Below are 17,975 nucleotides of genomic sequence, written 5' to 3'. Positions count from 1 at the left end.
TTCCTTTCGAGCACATGAAGGTGTCTTCTGTTCCTATTTTTCCAGTCCTTGAACCAGTTGATGCATCTGATGTGCCATACATACATGGTGCATCTGAGCCTACTCAGGTTCAAGACTCTATAGCATCTGAGTCTACTCTAGTTCAAGACTCTATATATGATGTATTCCTAAATGTTGATGTCATACAGAATTCTAATGAAATGTCTGAAGAAGCATACACTTTACTTGATGTTCTCTCCCCATCAATTGGTGAAGCTGCTGAGAATTTCTCACAACCCCAAGGTGCCACTGATACATTACCTATTGCAATCAGAAAACAACCTAGAACTACAGGTCCATCAAGGTGGATGTAGGACTTTGTTTCAACGTCCTCTACATATCCAATGTCAAACTAGCTGAACTATGGTAGTTTGTTCTCTTCCTATGCAAAATGTCTCTTATCACACTCTTTAGTTGTTGAGCCAAAACACTATTCTGATGCTGCAAGAGATGCTAGATTGATGACAGCCATGCAACAAGAAGTGGAAGCCTTAGAAAAAAATAACACACGGGACATTGTTGACTTGCCTGCAGAAAAGATTCATATAGGTTATAAATGGGCGTACAAGGTTAAGTACAAAACTAATGGGGAGGTAAAAAGGTTCAAGGCCAGACTTGAAGCCAAAGGCTTTAGTCAAAAAGAAGGCCTGGACTACAAGGAAACCTTCTCTCTAGTGGCCAAGATGGTCACTGTTAGATCAGTCATTGTTGTGGCAGCCTCTAAGCATTGGCACATCTATCAAATGGATGTGCATAATGCTTTCTTACAAGGGGATCTCTTTGAAGAGGTATATATGCAACTTACAAACGGATACACTACCAAGGGGGAGTCCAATACTAAAGTCTGTAAACTCAAGAAGTCACTCTATGGCCTGAAACATGCTTCCAAATAATGGAACCTAAAGTTGACAGAGGCTCTTCAAGACCTGGGCTTTGTTCAAAGTCATTTTGACTACTCTCTATTTGCAAAACAAATAGGCTCAACCTTAGTCATTGTTTTGGTCTATGTAGATGACCTTTTGGTCACCGGCAATGATGCAAGTTTGATTCAGACTGTTAGAGCTAACCTATATAAGAAGTTCAAGATGAAGGATTTAGGGGGAACTCAGGTTCTTTCTGGGCATATAATTTGCTCGGTGTAATTGGTATCATGATGAACCAAAAGAAATATGCCCTTGATTTGATTGCTGACTCTAGGCTGGGGGGATCTAAACTAGTATCTACCCCATTAGAGTGCAATCAAAGGCTGACAACAACAGAATTTGATGAAGCTGTGGTGTGCACAAGTGTAGATGACAACATTCTGGGTGATCCTGAACCTTACAAAAGGCTGGTAGGAAGGCTTCTATATTTGACCATGACTAGGCCTACTTTAGCTTATGTTGTCGAAGTTCTAAGTCAATTCATGCATAAGCTAAAGAGATCTCATATGGATGTAGCCTTAAGGGTGATCAAGTATGTAAAAAATGCACCAGGATTGGAACTGTTAATGTCTTCAGAGGGGTCAAACAACTTGGTTGGATGCTATGACTCTGATTCAGCAACATGTCCATAGTCTAGAAAATCTGTCACAAGTTACCTCGTTAAGTTTGGAAACTCCTTAGTTTATGTAACGACACGACCGATCACATTGAGCCCTAGTACGTCATTTGGCATTTTGAGGCCATGAATAGCTTCACTTCAGGTATTATGACTTGTACGCATGGTTGGAATTGAATTTGAGGAGTTCAGAGTTAATTCGGAAAGAAAATTCTCATTTCGGAAGCTTTAAGTTGGGAAATTGACTAATTTGTGATTTTCGAGTAAACAACCTCAGAATCGGGATTTGAAGGTTCCAAAGGGTTCGTATGGTGATTTTGGACTTGGGCTTATGTCCGGATCGAGTTTTGGAAGACCCGGGAGCGTTTCGACGCCTATTGTGGAAGTTGGCATTTCGGAAGAATTTTGTAAATTTGGGTTGAAGTTCATTTCAATGTTATCAATGTTTGTTTGGGATTCCAAGTCTGGGAATAGCTCCATATGGTTATTATAGTATTGGGAGCGCGTCCAAAATTGATCGGAGGTCCATTGGTCATTTTGGAGTCATTTGGCGAAAGTTAGAAATTTGAAGGTTTTTGAGAAGTTTGATATGAAGTGGAGTTTTTGATAATGGGACCAGATTCCGATTCAGGGAGGTTGGAGTAGGTCCGTAATGTCTAATGTAACTTGTGTGCAAATTTTGAGATCAATAGGACGTGATTTGACAGGTTTCAGCATCAAATATAAAAATTTGAAGTTCTAAAGTTCATTGAGAATGAATTAGAGCGTGATTCGTGATTTCAACGTTGTTTGATGTGATTTGAGGCCTCGAGCAAGTTCATAAGGTATTTTGGGACGTTTTAGTATGATTAGTTGAGGTCCCGAGGGCCTTAGATGGAGTTTGGATGTTTAACAGATCGAAATCCGACTTGGGGGATCTGCTGAAGATGCTGTCATGACTGTTGCTGGTTTCCTTATACTAATGGAAGCTTGCGATAGCGTAGAGTTGTTTGCGGGCGACTATGAAATGTTCTATGCGGTTGTGATTATGGACTCGCGGTCGCGGTACCGTAGGTATTTGTGCTACGCGAACGTGGCTGTGGAAACGCGTTGGCGAAGAAGAAATGAGGGATGGCCTGATGCTACGCGTTTGCTCATTGCGATCGCGTGAGTATGACTGCGATCGCAAAGTGTTGGGTTGTATAACATCACATTCGTGTGGGCTTGTGTGCGATCGTGAAGAGGAAAATGTGGAGGCAGTGTGCTTAGCCTTCACGATCGCGAAGGAGGGCGAACCTGGGCTGGGCAGAATGTTTTAAAAGCAGGGTTTGAGTTTATTTCACCCATTTTTCACACGGTTTGGGCGATTTTTTGAGCTTTTAAAGAGGAGATTTCATCATCAAATGTGAGGTAAGTGATTTATACTAGTTGTGAGTTACATACAAGGTTTATATATGGATTTAGACATGAAAATCTGTAGAAATTTGGGATTTTGAAGAAAAACCTAGAAATTGATATTTTTGAATTTTGACCGCGAATTTGGAATAAATCATATATTTGAGTTCGTTCGGTTATGGATAAAGTTTATCTTCAAAAATTTTCAGAATCCAGGCACGTGGGCCTGAGGGTAATTTTTATCGACTTTTTGAACGGAGTTTAAAATTGATGTAAATAGGATTGTAATGAGTATTTGAGAATATATTTATAGGTTTGCACAATTATTGACTAGTTTTGGAGCGTTGGGCACCGGTTTGAGTCGTTGGAAGGGCTTGGGAGCCGATTATGAAGCTTCAGAGCGAGGTAAGTCTCCTTTCTAACCTTGTAAGAGGGAATTAACACCATAGGTGAAATAATTCAATATGTGCTTCTATTTGTGGGGGGCTACGTATGCTTGAGGTGACGAGAGTTTGTGTGTAACTACTATTATGCTTAAGTTCGGGTAGCCTAGGACCCAAAAACATGCTATACTTGCGATATTTGTAACTTTATGGTCAATTTAAATTGCTTAAGTCATATCAAAATTGGTAAATGAATTTCTAAAAGGTTAAACTTTATTTTCTTGACCGTTAAAAGAGGATTGACATTTTCTTGGATAATTGCTCCTTGATGAGTTCTTGATTGACTGTTTGATTGTGTTTTCTTTTTGTGGAACGTGTTGAACATCTCGGCAGATTAAATAGATGCATCTATGGTTCACGCTGTTCGACTCTCCGGCAGTGCACATTTTAAATATTATGTTGGATCGCTTCATACGACCTCGACATGATTTGCGCATGATTTGATTGATTGTTTTGGAATTATTGATAATTCATGTGGCCTAATTGGCCAGATATATAAATTGTTAAAAGATGAAAATAAATTTGGAAATCTCTTATTAGCAAAAGAATCGTTTACCTGCTTCATATTATTGAGTTTACAGTCGCCTTAAAAAAATCCATAATTTAGCATATTATCGGTATATTATTATTGGCCATAGTAAGTGTCGGAGTCGACCTTTCGTCATTACTTCTTCGAGATTAGACTGGATACTTACTGGGTACGCGTTGTTTTCGTTCTCATACTACAGTTGGTGTACATTTTGTTGTACAAACACATGTATGTCTAGTAGCCTTGTGGGCGCAGCAGCGTGATTGATACGGGGACTTAGGTGAGCTGCATCTTATAAGATGCAGAGTCTCCTTCAGAGTACTTGTATTTTCTTTTCTATCCAATTTGTATTCCGGACAGTTATTGTATTTTATCTTATTTCCTAGTAAATGCTTATGCACTTGTGACACCGGGTTCTAGGATGATTATGGGATATTCAGTATTGAAACTGGAAAACATTATTATTATTATGTAACATTCATCTTTTACTAGTTAAATCAAATTAAAATTTATGATTTCAGAAATATTAAAATCAAAATTAATTAATTATTTAATGTTGGCTTGCCTGACAGTGATGTCCGGTGCTATCACGACCTTTAACAGATTCTGAGTCGTGACAGTTTCTTGGAAATCCAAGAAGTAGAACACAGTTTCTAGGAGTCCAGCAGATGTAGAGTTTAGGAGTATGTCCTCCACTATTGCAGAACTTTCATGGTTGGTTGGGCTATTCAAAGAGCTGGGAGTTACAGTTCAACTACCTATAACCATGCATTGTGACAGTAAAACAGCTATTCAAATAGATGCCAATCCTATCTTTCACAAACGCATAAAACACATTAACATTGATTGCCACTTTGTGAGAGAAAAACTACAGCAGGGCCTTATTCAGGCTCAACACATCAACACCAAAGCACAATTGGCAGATATCCTCACTAAGGGTCTCGAAAAGGCACAACATTATTTTTTGCTTAGCAAGCTGGGGGTTGAAAACTTGTTCTTACCCTCCATCATGAGGGAAAGTGTTGAGATTAGTAATGATAGTGGTGGTTAGCTTTGTTAATTATCAATTGTTAGTTATAACTAACTTAGACTAAACTAGAGTTAAAGTAACTAGAGTTAGCTTTAGTACTAACTGTAGTTAGATTAGTTTTTACACATTATATATACACATGTATAGATATATTTTACACTTGGAATGAAATATTACACTTTCCCTCTCCTCGTCAAGAATATTTCCTAAGATTTATTCTCTACGACCTTCTTCTTCTTCAGCTAACAGAGTAATTCAGCTCAATCACCAAGGCAGAGCTCCAGGTGAATTCAACAGAAAAAGATGGTTCTTCAATCATAGGTAAGCAAACGAAAGGGAGATTTGGTTTAAAAGCAAACTTACCGTAATAAGCAAAGAAAGTAGTGAGGAAAAATAAAATGATGATTAATGATGGTTCCTTTCAGGTACCCATTTCACGTTTTTTAGTGTTTAAAACATGAGTGGTTTAAATTAAAGGCAAATCCAAGATTTAAACTTTATGGCTTCTATCTTTAAATTTTTTATCATTGAACTTAATAGATTGAAAGAGGAGATGGTGATTGTGGTGCAATCTGAAGAAGGTAGAGGTTGTAGTTGTGGTGATTGTCAGATCTGAAGACGGAGGAAGTGGTGGTAGTGATAATGGCCAGACTTGAAGAGAAGGGGTTGTAGCCGGAGAAGAAAAGGTAGCTAGTCACCAGCAAAAATTATTTTCAGGAAAAACTAATCATTTTCTGGCAGTAATATAAGTCTTAGGTTGTTCACACGCTTGGAAAAGGTGATAAAATTATATAGTTACGTGTCAGCAAAATGTATTTAATTGTGTGCAACATTAAATGTTCAATAAGTAAAGGTTACAGTTAAAGTGTCTAACTGAAATTTTGTGACAAATTTAAGGGTCGCCTATGTATTTGGCCTAGGATTAAACTTGAGGCTTTTAAACTTGCTATCAGATTTGGGAATTCATAGTGCTTAGGAGACTAATTTTCCAACCAACATCCTTAAAAATCCTAATAATTAATCATGAGACTAATTAAGGCATCACTCTCCCTAATTCTTCCTTCCCTATTGGTAGCTACCAGTAATCAGGGTTCTTAACTCCTAATAACCAGTTTGAAAAATGACAAAAAAAGATCTAATAATTAAAAGAGCAAGACAAAATTTAGTCGTACTATGCTTCATTAAAAAGATGTGTGAATACTATATTTTCTTAGTAGTTTGGTGAAACAATCCCATCTCTTGCAAAACACACACAAAAAAAAAAAAAAAAAAAAAAAAGAAGACAAATTAAAAAAAGAATTAGCTGGTTCCCACGATCCATATGGGTCATCTTTTAAAGCCTTTTTTCGGTAATTAAATTTTATTACCTGGGCAAAAGGTATTTACAGTTAGATACAAAAAAAAAACCTTAAAAACTGGAGAATACTCCAACTTCATTGATCACCTATCCAGATTTTCCAGCTTAACATTTTGCCTGAAGTTACTTTACACCATATCATACACAATAATTTCTGACTATATTCTTAGGTGAACTGGAGAAAACTATATCTTCTTAGTAGTCTGCTTTGGTTTCATAATTCATATTCTTTTATCTATTTTGGATAAATTTCTAAGTATCATCATTAATTTTCTCAATTTCAGTATTGCTAACAAAATTATGTTTGGAATTAGGATATTGAACTCCAAATAGTTGTGCTATCTCTATCTCTTTTTTTGGAAATAGGAAAATTTTATTCATTACTGAGTACTAACGTTACACAAGGATGTTGTCCCATTGGGATAACAGTTTATGATCCAAAAATTAGATATAGGTTTTTATACAATCAAATTTATAGAAAAGAAGGGTTAATCACAGCCAATATTAATATTTAATAGCAGATCTAGCACTTTTATGGCGGATATTTATTGTATAGTATTAGATATGATTATCTTGAAGCAATGATTCAGTAAAATTCTATAAACGTAAAAGATAATAATAAATGATAATAAATGACTTTTGAGTAATAAATGAGACAGAATTCACCTGACAAGGGTGGGATCTTCAAATATGTTTTCTGACAGTGATGAATGATGATAAGCAGTTGAATATTTTGATTCTTCTTGGATCGGAATAGAAGAGTCAAAGAAAAGAAGTGTAAAGTTAGGCTTTGTTTCTATCCAATAAAACGAGTATCTTGCACAGAGAATGTTGATGATTTTCTTTACAAAAAGATCTAATCCCCTTTTTTCATCCACATCTTTTTCTATTTATATAAACACATGTGTTTCTAATCTCTAGATAGTACAACAGAAGAAATATATATTAGAATATTCTCTAGGTAATCTAAATCCTAAAGCTGGTCGTCACTTTGTATAGAAAGCCAATGCTCGTCCTCGTCCTCGTCTTTTGTTGAATAGTTTTGATTTTTGACCCCGACTTATTTTCTGCATCTGACCTCGACCTCTTGGAGTGAGGTTGACACGTCACAGCCTTCAAAGGCCCTATTGCCGTTGATCTGGTCAAATATCTAAGATGATGTTTTCGCCCTTATAGTTAGTCCCTCCGCTTGCTGAGGTCATCCTTAGGGACGAGCTTGATAAGTAGATAATAGCGGGTGTGGTCATCATCAGAGGCGGATGGCATGGCATTTTGTGAGTCATATGTTTCAAACTCTTGTCGTCTTAATATTCCCGGGTGATTTTTGGAGAGAGCCTGACATGGTAGAGATGTGACATCATTCATCATGATGACGTCTGTTCCTGATGCGTCACGTCAATACATAGGTAGCTTGTGGATTGGTTCTAACGTTTTGATTGCGGCTGCCATTGTGATGCATCGCTTCGAATCCTGAGACTCCTCCTTTATAAATAGGGGGATGATCACCGCAATTCGAATTCTTTCTTTACTTCCATTGCCAAAGCTTTCTTCATCTCCTTCTTAGACTCTATTTCTCTGTTCATTACTCCTAAAGTTTTTCTCCATTTTCTTAACTCTTTCCCTTCCTAAATTCCCCAAACTTCACAATCATGTCTAATTTGTCTTCTAATGTTTGGGGCGGAGAGGTTTTTTATATGAAGAGGAGATTTCGGCTACCTCACTGGCTGTTGCAGCCTTCATTCGCAGAGGAGACGCCACCACCGTCGTTGAAATAGAAGCCCTTCTCTCAATAGAAGAAATTATTCCTTTCAATCCCGACGCGAAACTGGACTTGCAATGGCAGCAAATGGCGGTGAGTGAGGTTTTTCGATCCTCTCTAACAACCAAGTATTTGGCGGAGTTCAAGGATAAGTATGGCCTTCTTAACCAAGTGGAGCTTGTGTCGCCGGTGATGATGAAGTGTACACTCATTGTCCGGCCCTCTTTGCCTACCCCTTCACCATTGGATATTCATTTCCTCTTCCCCCTTTGGTTGAGGAATTGTGCCACTATTACAGGGTCTGTCCGGCTCAACTCACGCCCTTGGTTTACAAGGTAATCAAGATACTGTCTAAATCTGTCAAGCTGGATGATGTTGAGATCACTATATGGCATTTGGTTCACATGTTCATGCCCAACTTCTATCGGGCACGATGTTGAGCATTCGACATCGTAGAAGCAAATCCCTGGTCATTAAGATTGACAACAAGTGCAGTCGACAATTTTGGCTCGACTTCTTTTTTGTCAAGACCGAGTCCATAGTGGTTGATGTCACAAACTCTCGTGAGGCTTGGAATCGTGACCGTATGTATCGCTTATCCTTGTTCTCTCATGCAGTTGTACATTTCGACATAATGAGTTAACTCTTCTTGTTTTGCAGCTACTTCTTGGAGTCTTCAGTCGGTGGCGCACCTCGCCGACTGTGTCAGGCAGGTCCTCCCTTGTACTGCGGGGACCAGAGATTGGTATGGCTTTTGGTAGAAGTATAAACTGGCTCCCCTCCCAAAAGATAACATTAATGCATTATTTTCAAATTTGTACTTGGTTTCATTATCTAATTATGTTTGTTTTCGTGTCCCCTTCCAGGCCCTGCCAAGGAGGCCACCAAGAGGAACTTGGAACCAACATCTTCTTTCAGGAGAAGGAGGGGTGTTACCTCCTCTGCGCCTGCCTCCGATTCGACCACTATGATAGTTCTTTCTTCAGCTCCTTCTCAAGTTGAAGAGGAAGAAATTTCGTAGCACGACATAGACTTGGGGCCTCGAAAGAGGAAGGCCATAGATGAGGCGCTGGTGTACTAGCATCGGTTGACTAATCTGAAGTCTCTCTTGATATCGAAGTGCAAAATGCTATGCCAGCCCGAGTCAAAGAACGTGCTGGGGCGGTCCCAGAGGTGCCTCAAGTGGAGGAAGCCGATGTTGCGGCTTCTTTGTGACATGAGGGGGATGAGGTCGCATGGGGTTCTAAACAAAGATACCATACTTCCTGGGCGCGAGGAGGGTCCATATACTGAATTGGCTCAGGAAACTTTCCCTATTGATAAGGGTAAATACAAGATGCCTGCCGAGCAGGGTGACAAGAAAAATGAGCCCATCAACGATGAATCCATTTCTGATTTCAACCCCGAAGATCATGAGATGATCTAAAGTGGGACGACTCATATCGAGGTAAAGGTAGAAGGGGGGTTGAGAACCATCACAATCCTGATAAAACACAACTGACTAAAGAACACCGAGGATGTGGTTCAGGCTTTTTGTCCCTTATGCTTGGAAACCAAGCACAGACTCTCAGGGAACTAAGTGACAACACTCTTTCCAGTAGAATCGCCGCTTTCTCTTTCAGGGTAAGTCATTTCCTTTCTCTCTCTTTCTCTTTTTTTTTGCTTTGGATTTCTTTCGATCCTTACCTTACTTGCCTTTTTTTCATTCTCGTGTAGACCGTTATTTTAGAGATTGAGAGCGTGCAGAGAGAGAAAAGGAGGATGGAGGTCCACCACAAAATGCGGAAGAAGTATGAGGAGTTTTGCGGGTGGTATAGGGAGGCTGAGAGGCGGCTCCGTGAAAAGGGTGACGTACCCGCCCTAAGAGAGGAGCTGCGAAAGAAAGACAAAGAGTTGGTTGTGTCCGTGGAGCGGCTCAGCACTCTTGAAGGGGCATTAAAGAGAAAGGACGAGGAGCTCGAGCTGAGCAGGGGCATAGAAGCTCAATTCCACGACCTTCAGGGTCGGGTCGACCAACTGCAAGGTCAGTTAAGTGAGTGCCAGTTCAAAGTGGATGGGCTCTGGGGGAGGTAGCTGAAAAATAGTAGCTAATTGATGAGGTTGAATCCTCTCGTAAACAAGCTCGAAGAAGGGATGCTCTTGTTGAGTTAGAGAATAAAAGCCTCTGTGTTAACCGGGACAATGTTCAGTCAATGGCTGAAGCTAAGGAGGCTAGACTCAAGGAGAGGAATGACGAGTTGGAGAGAGAGAACACCGAGATGCTTGAGCGAATTTCTGCTGCGGAAAAGCGAGAAGGATGGACTATTCGAACGACCTCCACTTTTCATGCTATGATTTTTCGGCCATTCCGTGAGGGTAGTATGAGGAGTGGATCCTTGCCGAGGTTTGAGTAGAGGTGGTTCGAGAGTTGGGTCAGACGAGCTTTGTCTTTGAGACGGCCTTGAAGGAGGCTTGAGTTAAAGCTCGTGAGGCTCGGTTGGCGTGCAATTACGACCCCGACATGCCTCAGCCTGATGCAGAGGATGATGATGAAAGAGGCCTCCCTAAGCTTAAAGACAGCGCATGGTGAGACTCCACTTACAACCGAGGCGAGGATGAATAGGGTGATGGAGACCAAGGCAGTGACAATCATTAGACCTTCCGCCCTTGATTTGTTTTAGCTTTTGTAATTTGTACTTTTTCCTTCTCTCTCTTTTAGTTGGCGTATTTGTGTGCCTTTGTAAAGACAACCTCTCTTATCTTTGCATATTTTTGTTTTGGTGATCGTGTGCTTTACTTTTGCACTTCTTTCCTTTGTTGATGCCCTCAGGGTTGCGATGATCGCGTGGTTGGGAAGTTTTACTCAAGAGGGTTGAGTGGCCACATGACGGGGAGTTTTATTTAAGCTGATTGAATATATATCTTTTTAGTTAAGGCGTGGCCAAGGGCCAATAGGTTTTATTCGAGCTGGTCCAACATACTTTTTAGTTGAGATGTGGCCAAGGGCCGAGAGTTTATGTTCGAGCTGGTCGAACGTATCTCTATGTTAAGATGTGGATAGGGGCTGAGGAGTTTTTTTCGAGCTAATCGAGTGTATATCTAAGTTGTGATGTGGCCAGGGGCCGAGGAGTTTTGTTCGTGCTAATCGAATCATACCTCTAAGTTGTGCCATGGTGAGGGGCCGAGGAATTTTGTTCAAGCTAGTCGAGTCATACCTCTAAGTTAAGACGTGGACAGGGGCTGAGAAGTTTTGTTCGAGCTAGTCAAATCATACCTCTAAGTTGAGAGACTTAGGAGAGCAGTTTCTATAAACATGTATCTCATTTATTTCAATAACATTGTATTGATTACATCATTTTGCCAGAGGCTTTTTGGAGAAAATTACAAGTTTTGGGTACTGACTGGCACTTTAGTCCCAATCCCAATATATCTAGTCCCTTCATTGTTCGACTCAGTGATTTTTGAGCGTTCGGGCAATCAAATATGGTTGTTCTCGCATACTTCACCTTGAAATGTCCTGTCCGCTACCTCGTTAAAAACCTCCTTGAGAAAACCCTGTGGGGACAAAACGCAAGTGAGGGAAAAAGAGTACAACTTACGCGACACTCCTTGTTTTTTAGAAGTTGAAGCATTTGAGGTGGTTGATGTTCCAATTGTTCGATAAGAGCTTTCCTTCCAATGTCTCTAGTTGGAGTGAACCCTTGTATGCCTTGCATATGATTTTGTACAGTCTATCCCAATTGGATACTAATTTTCCTTCTCGGGGATCTCTTCCTGCTTGGGTCTTGGCTTTGAGCATGTAGTCCCCTATCTTGAGTAATTGTAATTTGGCCTTTCTGTTGTAGTAGCATTCTACTTGTTGTTTCTATGCGACCATTCTTACATATGCCATGTCTCTCCATTTTCCAACTTCATCGAGGTCCTATCTTTTGTTCTCGTCATTGTCATTACCACTCGGTTGTGTACCTTAGGCTGGGTTCTCCTACTTCGACCGGTATGAATGCTTCTAATCTAGACTAAGGAATAAGGTGTCTCTCCTGTACTCATTTTTGGGGTTATCCTATGTGCCCACTGTAAGCACGTGATTTTTGCTTTACGAGCAATCGCTCCAAAAGAAAATAAAAATAGTGACAAATGATTTCGCTGTACAATTTTGCGAGTTTTCCGTGACATGTGTTGTTAGTCATTTATGGGTCTGTCCATTTTACATCTAGTCATTACCCAAACAAAAATACAAAAATATGTGTTAGTAAAAGAAAATTCAAAAAATATATATATATACATATGTGTGCATCGTTCGTTCTAGGCTTTTAGTTAACTTACTTGAATATTTGGTGATAATTGTGTTAAAATGTTCCATTGTTGTTTAGTTTTAATTTCATTATTTTATTGTCTATTATTTTATTTTATTTTTCAAAAGAAAAATGAAACTAGAAAAAAAAAGAGAAGAAAATCGGTTGGGCCCAAAATAAATGGAACAAAAACAGGCCCAAACCAACACTGATCCAGTCCAAATCCAGCCTGCCCAAGCACGGACTCAAACGACGTCGTATCGGCGTCCCCATTTGAAGCCGTTGATCTGATTCAAAGGAACGGTCCAGATCAGGCTGTCCAACTCACCTCAACGACGCCGTTTCAGGCAAGTTGATCTGAGCCGTCCAACCTCATTGATCCAATGGTCCCTGGCTTCCCTCAGGACCCGACCTATTTAGCCGGTTCAACCCAACCCCTCACCTAAACCAAAACGACCCCGTTCCCATACCAAACGACCCCGTCCTGTTACCCACCAATAGATCTAAGCCGTTCAGATCACTTGATCTAACGGCTCCAATCTCTCTTCCCCTTCCATATATAAACTTGACCCTTCACCCCGCACCCCCTATCCGAACCCCACCCCTCACTCGTCTCCTTCCCCAGCCTGAAACCCCCAAACCCTAGCAAGCCGCCTTAGTTCCCCTTCCACCAAAACCCGGCGGCATGAACGCCGGTGGCCACCTCCCGAACACCCTAAGACCCCCTCACTCTCCTAAACATGGATCTGTTACTCCCTAGCCTCGAATCACTTCCGTTCGTCTCGAATCTTCGTTTGAAGATTTGAGTCGAACCTGGACCTATGCCAAACCACCCCATCTTCATGCTAGACACTCTCCTGACCTTCCTCGTGACCAAACCAAACTTGGTTTGGTCCGAATCTACCCACAACTCCCAAAAATCCAGATCTGGGAATCCAGACTTTTGAAACACATGCACCTGGGGAACCCGGCCAGTTTTGACATGGGTTTGAGGTCTAATAGACCTTAATCAAGGTGTTCTCATGTGAGAACACCCTGATTAAAGTTTGTTCGGCCTCAAAAGTTCGAAGTCGAGTTTGATTTGGGTCTGTTTGGTTTAAACGTTTTGGTAAGTTTTCCGTTCTTTTGTTTTATTTCCAAATAAGTTGTCAGCATATCTCTTTGTGTTTGTTTGTTATTTTGTTATTTTTTTTTGGATTTCTTTCATCTCTGTAAAGACCTTTTATTTGGTCGATTGTCTTCTATTTGTGTTCTGAATACACTCTGTGAAAAGCATGTCCGATTAGTATAGTCGTCGCATAAATAATTCATATAGGCCCCAGTAATTGAACAAAAGTTGGCTGATGCCCTTTAGGTCCCCAAACATATTGTTTATGTGAGCGATTGATTATTACCTGTTATAATTAGTATAGTCGACTCGATAAATATCGTCGATTAGCTTTCTATAACTAATAAATCGAATGAGCTAATAAGGTCGCATGACTAATTGAGCTTTGCCACTGACTGAATGCCCCAGTAATGTTTGAAATGGTTTGTTGGCATTGTAAAAATGACTAAAAGGATTCAGTCGAGGCAGTCTTGAATTTGAACTTTCATCAGTTCAACAATGCCATGATGCTGCAATAGGCAGGGGCAGTAATAATCAAGGTTGACAGGGGTATTCTGGGGTGTTAAAAAGAACAGAAATAATTAGTTTAAATGAGCTGACAAGTAGGGTACTAATTTGGGATTAAACTAATACCAATGGGGAACAAGACACAAGGGTATGGGGCTTAAAATGAATAAACAAATGAGCCCATAATTCTGGATTAAACAAAAATCAGGCGTGGGGAATAAAGGGGGGCTGACACCAAAAGATGCTGAGGCATGGGGCTTAAAGGGGTATGGGCAGGCTGCAAGTTGCAGCAAAAAGGGCAGCCTAGCTGCACTGAGTCATTTGGCTTATAAATAGGCCATTTGAGAACTGAAAAAGGGCTGGACTTTTAGTCTTCAGAAGTCGAGAGAAAAAGAGAAAACGAAAGGTTGGAATTTTAGTCTTGAGGCTGGAACTCTTAGTCTAAAGAGAGGTCTAGTGAGCTTAAAGAAAACTGAAAAGTATAAGGCAGTTTCCAATAAACATTGTAACCAAACACTGCCTGAAAGTTGTACAAGAGTGCATATTGGTCAAGCTGTCTTGGCCAAGTTCTATTGTTTGCATTGACTGAGCTGTTTGGGGTTGTTGAACTGGTGGTTTTGCTGCATTGAACACTCAGTTATTGCTGTTGTTTCATTATTCTTTCCTGGGATTGCTGGCTTGGTTTCGACTATCTGTTAGTCCTTGTATTCTGGGAGATATTGTGGGTTATCTGTGGCTGTGGAAAACACTTGGTCTAGTTGGTTATTGCTGTGTTGTTGCTGCGTGTTTGTGTTGCTGCTGTATTTACTGCATACTGCCCAGCTGATCATTTCCTTCTTCTTTTGTCTCTCTATACCAGGTACATGACTAATACTCTGTCAAATGTAATTGGAAAGTTGAGCATGAATACAAAAGAAAAGACCTGAAGAGTGACTTTTATACATAAATTGTTACATTAGATATCATGTACTGTATAATAATTTTCATTCCTGTTTTGACAATGGAAGTAGCATGTATGCCCAGTATATATCAATGTAGATTAGCTGAATGTTAGTTTATATATGTATGTTGTTAGGTGAAAACATTCCCAATATAATAGGTTGTATCTTAGATTTAGTTTAACTGTGTAGTATATTCTTTAATGTAGGCCAAGCATGAAAACTATCCCCTACTAGTTAATTTCTATTCCCTTTAATAGGCGATCCCTTCATACCACGCCAATAGAACCCAGAACGAGTTCACGGCCTCAACCTCACAAGGGTCGAGCCCAGGTCGAAGACAGACCAGGCAGGCCCGCATCGAACGAGCAGTGGCCCAGGTCTGGCCAACCGCGCGTGGGCTGGATTTGGGCCCATGATTATTCGTTTGGCCGACTGTGCACGCAGCTTCGGTCCTGATTTTGAAGCATTTCCTAATCACATTACAAACAACTTGCAAGCATGTAATTAATTAGGACTATCTACTGTTTTCAATTGATAGAGACGAACACGACAAGAAACGTAGTTGCTATAGGATATCCTTTAAAAAATAAGAACGAGATGAGCCTCGACGAAAATAAACAAAACGCGCAGATGCGGGGCCCTTGTTAAATGTATATTATTGAAGCATTTAGTTTCCGGGACGGGTTGTTTAGCAAATCTCACAGCCCTCCTAAAATAACAATACGTTAGTCTCTTCAGGATGCGCTTTAATAAGCCTTACCTTCTTAAAAACTCGGGTGCACATTTATGTGACCCAAATCCAAATCTCGACGGATTCGAAATGTATTTCTAATCACGGGTGCATTGATTGTGACGTGATCCGAGAGGCATATCCATGACGTCGCTAATTCCTTTTAAAAGTAGAACGAGACGAGCCTCGTCAAAAATAAAAAATGTACACAGCCACGGGGCTCTCCAACTATATATATATTAAAACACTTAGAATTCGGGACAGGTCATTTAGCGAATTTTACGGCCCTCCCCAAAACAACCATGCGTTAGTTGCTTTAGGCGCGCCTTAAATAATTTATTTTCCTTAATTCGGGTGCACATTTATGTGACCCAAATCCAAATCTCAACCGAGTCGAGATATATCAATAACCACGGGTGCATTGATGTAACGTGGTTCGAGATATGTTTTCACGACGTTGCAAGTCCTATAAAAATAACAGTGAACGATAAAAGCGGATAAAAGATAAAATTGGCACATAGGTTCATAATTGTATTAAAAATCAGATAAATAAGCCGAATATAACAGTTGAGCGACCGTGCTAGAACCACGGAACTCGGGAATGCCTAACACCTTCTCCCGGGTTAACAGAATTCCTTATCCGGATTTCTGGTACGCAGACTGTAATATAGAGTCATTATTTTCCTCGATTCGGGATTAAAATTGGTGACTTGGGACACCCTAAATCTCCCAAGTGGCGACTCTGAAATAAACAAATAAATCCCCTTTCGATTGTCCTTTAATTGGGAAAAACTCCCTGCGCCCCTCGGGCGCGGAAAAAAGAGGTGTGACAGCTCTGGCGACTCTGCTGGGGATCTGAGACCCAGAACCGATGGTTCAGGGTTAAGAAGTCGAGCTTAGAATAATTGTTATTATTTGGCTTTATTTATTATCTGATTATTACATGTTTTGAGGCTAATGTGCTAAATGCTGCTGTTACCGCTTTGATATTATTTGAACTGTATATAAACTGTGCCGAAACCTTTCTCTTCTCACCTCCGGGGATGTGCTCACTGGTTGAGACTCCTTATTCTGTTAGTGTCATACCCTAAATAAAAGAGGTTCGGAAAGTTTCTAAGCCGGCTGGCCTTTTGGTTCCCGGAAAGGAGCTCCTTCCTCAACTCGAGTTGTCCGCTCGGGTACACTGTCTAGAACACCGACCCAGGTTTTGAACATAGAATAACGTGACTTCATGCCGGATCCCTAGTAGGAACGCTTATTTGCATCACGTTGCATATGACTTAGGGGACTCAACACAGGGGTTGGGTCCGTCTAGGACTAGCAACCTGATATGAAAAGACCATTCTGGTGCATCCCACTGTTTTCCGTGCATTTATTTGTCTCATGCCCGCATGCTGACCGGTGTCTGAATATTGGGAATATTGTGAAAAAAAAAAGGAAATAACGGTTAGGAATTGATTGTTTATTGTTGAAAAAAAAAAGGAAATAACGGTTAGGAATTTTGTCTTTCAAAAAAAAAAAAAAAAAAAAAATCAATAGAAATATAGATTTTGAAAAAATACTGTCAAAACTCTGCCAAAATTTTGAAAAGTCGTTGTTTTGTCTTTCATAATAAAAATATATCAATAGAAATATAGAGTTGTCTTGTCATAAAAAATCAAAAAAAATCTTATTTTAAAATTGTTTTTTATATAATAAAAAAAAAGTCTTGTGTGGTCTTTACTTTTATTATTTGTTACAAATATATGTATATGTATATATATACATGAAAAATTCAAAAGTTTTGCTTTATTTCAAAATGTATATATCTTTATTTATGGCAAAAGTATTTATCTTGTTAAAGGTCTAGAAAAGTCCTTTCAGGCTCCCAGTTTTTCGAAAAAAAAAAAAAAAAAAAATCCAAAATATTTTCCGTTATTGACTTCTTTAGAAAGTTTTATATATATATATGAAAATTCAAAATTCACAAAAAATCGCATATATTTTTGTTTTTAGCAGGATAAGTGTCGTTTGTTAAAATCTTATTAATAAATGTGCAGAATGAGCACGATTCCGAATGAACCCTTTTCAATCATGAATAAAATTCCCCTCCAATTGCGGCTCTGGTGGAATGATTTGGGCAAAGAGGGGCATGACGAAATCAAGAAGTATCTGAAAGGCCTCACGAGTTTGTTGGATATCAGGCCACGAGGAGATATCATAAGGGCACTAGTCCCCCACTGGGATCCTGCGCACAATGTCTTCCGCTTCTCAGATTTCGAACTTACCCCAACTTTAGAAGAAATAGCAGGGTATATCGGCAGCACTGAGGCTCCTTTGAGGCACAAATATCTGATTGCTCCAAGAGC

At 39.9% G+C, this 17,975-nt stretch overlaps 1 protein-coding gene and 2 long non-coding RNA genes across 4 annotated transcripts; all 3 read left to right on the top strand.

Annotated features, from left to right (window-relative positions):
- Positions 1–1,189: 1,189 nt before the first annotated feature.
- On the top strand, positions 1,190–1,594 carry LOC138871001 (uncharacterized mitochondrial protein AtMg00810-like). Its single transcript, XM_070148847.1, has one exon. It carries the CDS (start codon positions 1,190–1,192, stop codon positions 1,592–1,594), a length of 405 nt encoding a protein of 134 aa, XP_070004948.1.
- A 3,522-nt stretch (positions 1,595–5,116) lies between these two features.
- LOC138868104 (uncharacterized) lies at positions 5,117–15,078 on the top strand. 2 transcript variants are annotated; one of them, XR_011400670.1, is made up of 3 exons: positions 5,133–5,275; positions 5,495–5,640; positions 14,816–15,078. It is a non-coding gene; the product is annotated as an uncharacterized lncRNA (long non-coding RNA). The 2 variants fall into 2 exon arrangements; XR_711914.2 differs by lacking the exon at positions 14,816–15,078 and having other exon boundaries at positions 5,117–5,275; positions 5,495–5,886.
- On the top strand, positions 7,999–10,813 carry LOC104230691 (uncharacterized). The gene is made up of 4 exons (XR_011400671.1): positions 7,999–8,654; positions 8,731–8,815; positions 8,937–9,693; positions 9,787–10,813. It is a non-coding gene; the product is annotated as an uncharacterized lncRNA (long non-coding RNA).
- Positions 15,079–17,975: the final 2,897 nt, after the last annotated feature.

The sequence above is a fragment of the Nicotiana sylvestris genome, chromosome 6 (assembly GCF_000393655.2).
Source record: "Nicotiana sylvestris chromosome 6, ASM39365v2, whole genome shotgun sequence".
Taxonomy (NCBI): domain Eukaryota; kingdom Viridiplantae; phylum Streptophyta; class Magnoliopsida; order Solanales; family Solanaceae; genus Nicotiana; species Nicotiana sylvestris.
Note: the sequence above shows the minus strand (reverse complement) of the source record. Positions and strands in the feature narration are given on the sequence as shown.

What these genes read in the sequence shown, in the direction of transcription:
- LOC138871001 (XM_070148847.1), top strand. Translation starts at nt 1,190, where the DNA reads ATGATGAACCAAAAGAAATATGCCCTTGATTTGATTGCTGACTCTAGG.